The 10,208-nt window shown below is 38.5% G+C and overlaps 1 protein-coding gene across 1 annotated transcript; it reads right to left on the reverse strand.

The window, feature by feature from the left end:
- Positions 1 to 6,365: 6,365 nt before the first annotated feature.
- NPY5R (neuropeptide Y receptor Y5) lies at positions 6,366 to 8,230 on the reverse strand. The gene has a single exon (XM_057375206.1). The coding sequence runs from the start codon at positions 8,228 to 8,230 to the stop codon at positions 6,899 to 6,901; it is 1,332 nt and encodes a 443-aa protein (XP_057231189.1). The 3' UTR covers positions 6,366 to 6,898.
- Between the last annotated feature and the right edge of the window lie 1,978 nt (positions 8,231 to 10,208).

A 10,208-nucleotide genomic window follows, 5' to 3' on the forward strand; every position in this document is an offset into this window, starting at 1 on the left:
CAATTACCTTTATGAGATGTGCCTTGGAACTGATGGAGTCTTAGGAAAGACGTAATTGTTTCGCCTGTATTTGGTCCCAGTAGTGACATAAAATAAGTTTAATTTTCCTGCAGTAAACAGCTTGCACTTTTCCCAGTTGTGCTAAAAAAAAAAAAAAAAAAAAAAAAAAAAAAAAAAAAAAAAAAGAAAGAAAGAAAAAAAAGAAACAAAAACCAACAGAAAGCAAAGTTTAGCTTGTATTCTGACATCTTGTGTAGCTTCTTAATCCTTTGGCCAAGACGTCAAAATCCTTATGAATGCTAAATGAATCCCAATTTATTGGAAAGCCTCATAAAGCCAAGGAAGTTACTAGGAGTTAAAACAGAGTAAGATTACCGTCATGTTCAACATAAGAAAATCAGATGAAAATCTGGTAGAAAGAAGCACTAAAATTATTTGTGGTAGGGATGGTTTTATTTATCTCCTTGTTTATCTATTTTTCTCTCACAAAAGAAAAACCAACACCCCAAACCGATTTATAGTTACAATTATAATTAATGGTCTTGTGGTCTGTCATAAAACGGGCTTTGTGTCTTTGTGGTTCCTACTCAGTCTGAAGAGATGAACTGCTTGAGTATCAGAGTTACTCCCCTGGAGAAATTTTGCACCAGAAATGTCTTTAAAATAATTTTGTTCACAGAGACAGTAATTAATGTTGCTCAAAAAATGTCCAATTAATGTGGCATCCAARTGATGCAGATATGAGCCTTCTCCTGCTTAGCTAGAGCAAATATTTGTTGAACTGGATATAAGAGCAGGGCCAACCTACTTTAGTCTCAAATGTCAAATCACTACCAAATCACTATTCTGGTAACTTCCCAGAGACCTATTTTTAAGCCTTATTATTTCAAGGATCTTAATGTGACTACAAAGGGCAGAATGAAGCATTCATACTTGTTCAAAGGAACCAAATTTGGATTGTGGCAATGTTTTCTTCTGAAGTATTTCCTAAGATTAGCGTGTAATTAAGTAATTTCATAACTTTCAAAGTGTTTAGAGTATTTTCTCTTCAAAAGCAAACAGGATTAATAAAAGTCTCACTTGTATGGTTATATTACATTCATAACAATGGTGCTAGTCGAGCTCACAGCTCAGCTTTTAGAAACACACAGTGAACACATCTTCCTACCTGCAGTTATATTCTTTCTGAGGAAATCAAGATTTTGACAAACTTAGCATCCAAATCAGTAAGACTTTTACAGAAGACAGGCTGTATCTGGCTTTTTTTTTTTTTTTTAACTGAGATGAAGTTTAATAAGGAGGCCAGGAGATGATGGCTACGTGGTAGAGTACACGTTTCTAGTACCCCTGGGCTTGAGAGATTTAAAAATAGGTGCTGTGGTAACACTCACTGTCCCAAGTGTATGCTCTAGTATGATGACACATATTGTCTCAATGGCCCAGAATGATACACTGTGAGTGATCTCAGCAAACCTATCTTTATGAAATGGTTGGGAAGAAAATGCTTTTGCGTTAAAGGAAAATTTTGAGATGGATCATTTTGAAGGCACTTAAATCCATACTCCCTTCTTAGCTGTTATTTCCTCAGATTCAAAAATTTATGATAACCTTCCAGGTCACCTGTGGGATTAGTAATGTTCAACGGTACCGTCACACACTCATTGTTCATGGCAGGTACTTGAGAAGGATCTGGCTTTTATGCATTCCTTTGTCACTGGCAGAATGTGGGTAAGTGGTGTTAGTGTGGATCTGCTTTTAGTTCTCTTTCTCCTCTTTTTTCTCTTCCCGTGAAAAGTCACTTCGACTGAATACGAACACTGACAACAGCTGTACCTACCTTCAGAGCAAGGGCACCTTTCAAGCAATACACCTGGGGTAAAGATATATATTATTGGATCAAAACCAAGCACCTGCAGGAGTCTTCATTACATACTGCATATAAAAGGCTCTAGAAAAGAAAAAAAAAAAAGAGTATTTTGCATTCAACTATGCATGAAAAAAAACCCCCACAATATGAAAGAACAAGAAACCTGACCTCAGGGATTGTAAATCACATATGGTGAAAAGCAGTTCCAAAATTTCCCTAATAGTCTTTAAAATCAGGAGGATCATGATTTTATGCCATTATTTCAGTCACATGGGGGAAAAAAAGAGGAAACATGGCTAGGACAAGAGTCCTGCCACTGCCCTAAGACAGTTCTAATGTATTTTCTGGCAAGGACTTTTCAATGCAAATAGCATAGGCATAATTCAATTTTCAACAAAATAAAAGGTTAAATTCCTGAACCCAATAGTATTTATAAAAGACAGCTTTCTGGAGACCATGATATTTTATAAATGTTTGTCTTGTATGCTACAGAGAGATATTGGGACTACKGTGAAAATCAATTGATGTCTTCTTTTTTTCAGAAGTGCAATAATAGCTGACAGACCCCTATGGATTACAGAAGTGTTTTTTAATTTGTTAATACTTCTCCAAAGGAGAACTGGAGCCTATCTCAGCATGATTGGAAGTAAACACTTTTCTCCCTTACTATGCTCCTTTTCTTGGCTCTTATACTCTACAGATCAATGGATTGGCTTTTCCMCTTTTTTTCAGGTGTTCATACTTCTGAGAAGAAAACATTTTGTTATGAGAGCTTCCAGGCAGCAGAAACAGGGCAACAGGCTGCCAATACAGCAGCCATGTGTCCCCGCTGTGTCCCTGCCAGTTCCTCAGTCCCCACAGCCGTGCCCAGGGCTGGCTGTACCCCACCAGGGATCTGCCTGGGATGCAGTTCCCCTGGCAAGGACCCTGCTCTGCCTGCTGAGGTTGCAGCTGCTGTGGCAGCCACATGCAGCTCTCCCCGAGGCTCCAACCCCTTCACCCCAAGSTAAGTAAATATACTCCAGTGTCAGCCCGTGGGGACCTCCTGTCAGCCATGGTCACTGGCCTGGCTGGCTCAGGAGTGACCTGGACATGCCAGGGCATCTGTTTCTTCTTCCCTGAAAGAGAAGGGGCAAAGGTGAATTTTAATCTTTGACATTTGCAAAAAGTCAAYTTTGTCAATGACATTTTGTACAACTAGAAAAACCAATTTATGTTATGTGAGTCTTCCTAAGAATTTTAACATTCATCATACACAAAGACCAGCTGTCTGACAGTCATTTTTTTATATAATTAATAGACAGGAATCACTCTACCATTACAATCCATTCTTCTAACTCCAGTGGATACATGGCTCTGCAGCTGCTGTTTCCTGATTGCATTTAGTGGATGCTATCAAAACAAAACTCCTATCTTCCCATTTATTTAGATTTTTAGTTGTACAGAGAGGGTACACTTGAGCTGGCCAAAGGATTTGATTAAATGCTCTACTTAAAAATTCATTTTAATGTGCCTTGTTTTCTAGGAAGTGTGCGTTATCTGTAYCTGTACCTGCACATATACCTGCCTACATGAGAATGATAAAATGGCATTGGATATTGTGGTGAGATAACATTTTCCCAAAACATATTTGAAACAACACCATAGTGCCAGTCACTGTTAAATATAAAACCACAGAATCATCTACTGCACCTCAGACTGGGTGAGACCCACTCAAGAAGCAGTGAGGGAGATATCCTTGTGTTTAGAATTTTTTTTTAATGTTCAAGACTGGGGAAATGTTAAATGGATGGCTCAGTTGTTTCTTATCTCATTCATAGAAGTATCCTCTTGGGAATTGCCTTATGCCTGATATCACACGCTGCTGCTCCTGCCTGCTTCATATGATCCTGGGACCAAGCTACACCAGCTGTTGAAGTSGAAGGTAGAAAATTTGTTTTATTTTTATTTAACCTTTCAGAGGAAAGACAGGGACATTTTGGAAATTTCAAAATAGAATGCTAGTGATTGCTTTAGAAATAAAAAGAAAATACACATTCTCCCACTATTGATTGACTTACAAAAAAGATGACTGATTTATATGGCACAGGACTAAAGAAGTTCAATAGCTGTCTTGATTTAATTCTCTATTGCCAAATTACAATTTGTTGTGCTTTGATCAGTGTAAAGAGTAGGGAGCACAGTTATTGACTTCATCCAGGGAAACAATAAAAATACAAAMTCTCCATTGTACAGACTAATCTTTGTGCAAGTCAGAAACTAGAGGAAGGCCTTATTCAAGTCCTAAAATAATTGTTTGCCATATAAARTGAGTAGAATTTGATCTGCAAAGAGTACTTACTAAATAAACATTTAATTTATCTATAAATARAGTGTAGGAGTTAGAAATGGTTAAAATTCCTGAAGAAATGAAGGAATAGAAAATAAACAGCAAGTAGAAAGGAAGATAACAGTAAATTGAAAAAAAGTCAGGACTATTTCAAGCTGAAACAATGTGACTGYTTTCTTATAATTTTATACTATTTTTTAATATCACTTGGTATAAATAAGGTTAAATATTATAATGATGCAGACATTTGTGGACAAATAGGGCACAAGCTACTGTAATTTYTGTAGGACTACATAATTGTGTTCTGACTGTAGATTTAGTTAACCTTTTCCTAAGTTTATCTACTAAGATTAGTCATAAATATTTTTAAAGTATTTAAAACATTAAAAAAGCTATTTAAAAAACATATTGTTCCAGCAGTATCTATTCTGTACCATTTGTACTCTATTAAATGTCCTATTATAGGGTTTTAGGAGATAATAATCTGCAAAATGCAATAGTCAAGGTCCAGGAAGAAACCAATARAGTACATCAGTAGTGAAAACAAAGAACAATGGGTTACTGGGAACTAGATGTTAGAAAAAACCTTAAGGAGAGAAGCTATTACCCACCAGCATGTAATAAACTCCTTACCAGATAATGGCTTGGGGAGAAAAGGTCTCAGAACTGTAACATTGTGATAACAATAAGTTGATGATTCTTYAGAATGAAAGAACTGCTTTCACTTTTAAAGACTATCTGGAAAGGAAGTATCTTGAGGGRAAAAAAATGCACAATGACTGCTCCCAACCACCCATTTATAAAAATAATAACTTTACTTCACAGACTGTAGAAGCGATATACAAAAGCCTATTGGATAAAAAATCTTAGTGAAGAAAAGAAAATAATCACCAGCTAGACCTGGGGAGAGGTGTTACAGCTGAAAACTCAAAGCAAAGGYTTTGTTCATTTACTGAATACTGAGGGCAGAGATGGATTATTAAATGAGAGTAATCTGGGGCAGGTAAGTGTATATATATACATATACACTTTGCATTTGTACTGTGAAATATGACTTAGAGAATATGCCTGTGATTTAAATTTGGAAGGRAAAGGTCTGGTTAAAAGGGAGCAAAGGAGAGAGAGAAGATGCAGAAAATGTGTTTGTGTGTGTGTGCACGTGTGTGTGTATGTGTTTGTGTTTAGACATGTCTTCACACTCACACARAATGACAGAACRGGTCAGACTGGAAGGGACCACAGTGGGTTACCCAGTCCAACCTCCCTGCCCAAGCAAGTTCATCCCATGGCACAGGATTGTGTCCAGAAGGTTCTTGAATACCTCCAGTGAGGGAGGCTCCACATCCTCTCTGGGCAGTCTGTTCCAGTGCTCGGTCACTGCACAGTAAAATGTTCTTCATGTTCAGATGGAACTTCCTGTGCCATCAGTTCCTGCCCATTGCCTCTTGTCCCATTGCTCAGCACCACTGAGCAGAGCCTGATCCATCCTCTGACACCCTCCCTTCAACACTGACACACTTTGATGAGGTCCCCTCTCAGTTGTCTCTTTTTATGGCTGAACAGGCCCAGCTCCSTCAGCCTTTTCTCCTGAGACAYTTCAGTCCCTCAATCRTCTTTGTAGCCCTCCACAGAYCTGCTCCAACAGCTCCATGTCTCTCATGTACTGAGGAGCCCAGAACTGARCACAGCATTCCAGATGTGCCTCACCAGGGCTGAGTGAGGCACATGATCACCTTTCTTGACCCGGTGGCAGTGCTCTTCCTAAAGTATTCCATTGGCTTCTTGGCCACCAGGACACATTGCTGGCTCAGGGACACCTTGTTGTCCACCTGGACTCCCATGTCAATCTCCACAGAGCTGTTTTCCAGCAGCTCAGTCCCCAGCCTGTGCTGGTGCCTGGGGTTCCTCCTCTACAGGGGCAGGATCCTGCACTTGCCTTTGTTAAATTTTAAAGTAATCTCCTCTGTCCACCCCTCCCACCTGTCAAGGCATACATGCCCATGTTTATTTGAAAGCTCAAACTAGAGTAAAAATTGGCTGAGGAAATCAGAGACAGGTTGTACTGGGTAAATACAGTGAGATGGAAACAATCAAGACAAGAAYGATGACCCTCAAATGCATTCCACAGAATAAGGCAACCTAGGAATCAGCAGCAAAACATCTTGCAAAATATTGCAAACTATGAGTCAAAGAGCTACGGAAAAATATTTTCCTAATCACATCCAGAAAGAGATTTTTAATTATATCAGAAAACAGTCAATGTTGGCACTGAAATAGTCTCAACAATAATTATTTAGTAACTGATATGTATTTTATTATAGTTTTATGACAGTTAATACTGATATGTCTAAGTAGTCCGTCTTACACTTATCGGTCATTATACATTCTGCATAATTCCAAAGTACAGGTTGCCAACAACTTGGCTAATGAAAATGGTATTCTGGTTTAGTACACTGGGCATGATTTCCTTTTTGTAACAGATAAAAGAATATTATAACATATGCATATATTTCTGCCCAATGCAAGAAATACATGCGRCCATAGAACTATTCATCCACAAAAAAATTCTACTAATCACAACCAAGTCAGAGTAACAAACCTAAACTAAACTAAACTAAACTAATTTAGCTTTTACAGCTACACACACCACTAGGCTTGAAAGCCATACTTGTTTGTTTTATTTTATCTTGGGGCACATAAAATCATGGTATCTGGCAGCAAGGAATAAGGGACATTAAATCAGCTTTTATGCTGTTGTTAAGAAACCCATAGAGGATGGGATTCAAGCAGCAGGACATCATACCCAATAAATGGCATATGCAATATAGCAATTTAAAATGCCTGTTGGAAATGAGAGTGGCATTAAAATCTGTAACAATGTGGAAAAGGTGAAGAGGCATCCAACTGAAGCCAAAAACTAGGATTAGCACTGTCAGTCTGCAAAAAACCCTCCTTGATCTTGTCTTAATTCTGACGATTGACTGGGATACTGTGATCATGTTCTGGATCTCTGTATTTTCTTCTGGTTTCATTTCAAAACAGATAGGGATCCCAGGGATGAATTTACTAGAAGAAAAAAGCTGGCTTTTTTCTGTGCCAGAAGTTTCTGGGAGATCTCTGGAATGAGTATCCTGATGATGCCTTGAAATAGCTGGCATCACACTCGAGGTCTTTCTACTGTATCTTCTGTGGTGCCTCCTGCCGAAGGCACAGCTCCACCTGGAGTATCTGGAGGGTTGCACCTGCGAGCCAGTGCTCTTAGAGGGATGAAGAGTTAGGTTTATCATCTCCTTTTCTTCAAACTTGTTTTCCTTGTTTGCCAGCCTAGCACCTATGCTCCTGCAGACACTGGTGTGGCTGGCGGTCAGGCACGCCAGCGGCAGGATGTACTGCATGAACAGCAAGGCTATCGTGAAGGCGATCCTGTAGGAATCAGAAGGCCACGACTCGATGCACAACAGCCTGTTCTCCAGTCCCTCTAAATTCAGAGTTTTGCTGAGGTCCACAGTTTTATGGAACACYGGCAGAGGGGAGCAAATTGTGAAGCCAAAGGCCCAAATGAACACTATTAAGAAGTAGCCTTGTTTGGCTGTTAGATTGCTAGAGAGAGGATATTTTATCATACGGTACCTGACCGCGGCAATAGATATTAACATCAGAGTCGAAACTAGGACTGATGCACACTGGAGGAAGGGCATTACATGGCACATGACAGTGCCAAACATCCACTGGTCAAGCAGGACAGATGTCAATGTGAAAGGTGAACAAAACAGCACAACCAAGATGTCAGAAAAGGCCAAATTTCCAATAAGAATGTTTATTACTGTCTTCTGCTTGCACTTTAGTAGGGCTGTTAGTATAAGCAGATTTCCCACAAAGCCAGCCAGACTTATAAGTGTGTACAGCCCAATAAGGAAGTACTGCATGTCATCAACACTACTCTTATAATCTTCCCAGGCAGAAAAATTCTTTGTTGTAGCAGAGGTGTTCTTGGTATGTGTCCTGTTGTTACGGTCTTTGAATCCTAAATCCATTTTACAGTCCTGCTTAGAACGAGAAAGGCATTAATTAGCATCTGAAGAGATGATGATACTGCTGTTAATCAGAATGTAAAAGTACATAAATTTACCTTCATATCACCTCAGTGTAAATAAATTACTAGTGATGTTAGTCTATTGTGAGGCAGTAGACTAACATCACCAGTGACCTGCACGGCTTCAGGTCAACATGAATTAGCTAAGTAGGTTTTATCATTTGGTGYTCAGCACACCTAGGCCTCCTACCTAGCTGTTCACGTGGGACAACGGCAATTTAAAGGTCTGCATTATGATGCTGCCCTTTAACTACGCTTTGCTGCAGAACATATTGTCAGGCTTTTCGTGAGGGAACAGTTACTGCAAAAGCAATACACCTCAAGTCAGTGAGATTACTCATGTGAATTACAGCCCATTGATATGAGTAAGGAAATTACAGTCACCATCTGGACAGATGCCTAGTCATTGCAAATTATAAAGAAGGCATCTGAAAATACATATGCTAACAACTGCAGTAGTATTTCTTACCTTGCTAGTAGAGAACTAACACAAAATACACGACAGCTTTCAAAAAGGATCAGGAAATCCACTGCCAGTGATCCAAGATGGAATTCTTAATGTGGTGTRTATAGAAAACATATTCTACTAAGTGCTGAATATAGTTTAACTGATGCTCAAGCAGAATGGAAAACCACCGACAAAACACCTAAAGTAATTGGATGTAACAGGGATGACAGTGTTAACTGGAAGCAAGCTACACACAGCCATTTGAAAATTCAGTGAACTGCTACTCATTCAGCACAGAATCATCTAGTGTTAAACCTAGCTCAGCACAGTCATTCTGCCTACCGAATCTTCATATATTAGTCTTCATTTTACAACAAATGGAAAGACATGAGAGTTCAGTTCAAACATCAATTTATTTTAAACACCTGYGTGTACTAGAGTATCAAAGTCAAAATTCCCCGGAGTGCCAATGTCCTGTACAAAATTGCTTAATGTTTAGAAATCTTACATCAGAGAAAGCAGAAAAGATCTACAAACCCAAAGAACACATAAATAGAGCAGAAGGCTAAATCTATCACCTAGAAAAAGCAGGGCTCTTCAAAACTGTAGCAATCTCGAGTAAGCTGTACCATGCTGACATCTTCAAAGTGCAATAATATTATTTCCTTCATGTGTGTTCCTACTGTTATGGTTTGAGCCAAAGGCAAGCTCAAACCATAAAACAATATTCACTAATGGTATTGTGACAGGAAGGACCTTCAAGTAAGGGCAGAAATATATATATATATATGTATATATTATATATTTATATACAAGATCTTGCAGGTAATGTGTTGGTAAGGAGTTAAAAGAAGTCAGCCTTGCCTCAATGTTAAAGTGCTTTTTGACAGCTAAAACAAAATTAAGAACTGGATACATGAGTTTAGATAACATAATTGTGTGCATATGAGCAGAGAGGCATTAATGCATACTTCTGTTCAATTTTTGCCAGTCTTTAATGAAATGGTGGGAAACCATATAATAGACAAACAATGCTATCTGAGACRACCTTTGCCTCTAGACCAACTTTAAAGGAGCATTAGAGTAGAGATTCTGTAAGTGATCTAATCTATTTCTATATTGATATCATCAAAAGTTTTCGTTTTGTTGGGCTTCCTTTATACAACTCTTGGCTGATGAAGTAGAATGGTTTTTATTTAATTTTTCTGAGCTAATTTCTGAGTTGCTAATAACCAACTGAAAACTGTATGATCTGTGCACCACCACCGTGACTTCCAAAATCTGCTGAAATTTCTTTCTATTCCCTAAATGTGACTCTACATAACTTTTGCAGCTTTGCCCTGGATAAGCTAATATACTGCTAAGAATAGGGCCAAGGAACATTTTATATGTTGTTATACTGTAACATATTTAATAAATTAATTTTTACTGAGTTCTTGAAGGTTTAAGTGAAAAATTGTTGCCAGTTTAT

The sequence above is a fragment of the Malurus melanocephalus genome, unplaced genomic scaffold (assembly GCF_030028575.1).
Source record: "Malurus melanocephalus ecotype Western Australia unplaced genomic scaffold, MMel_1.1 scaffold_9, whole genome shotgun sequence".
In the NCBI taxonomy this organism is placed as follows: Eukaryota; Metazoa; Chordata; class Aves; order Passeriformes; family Maluridae; genus Malurus; species Malurus melanocephalus.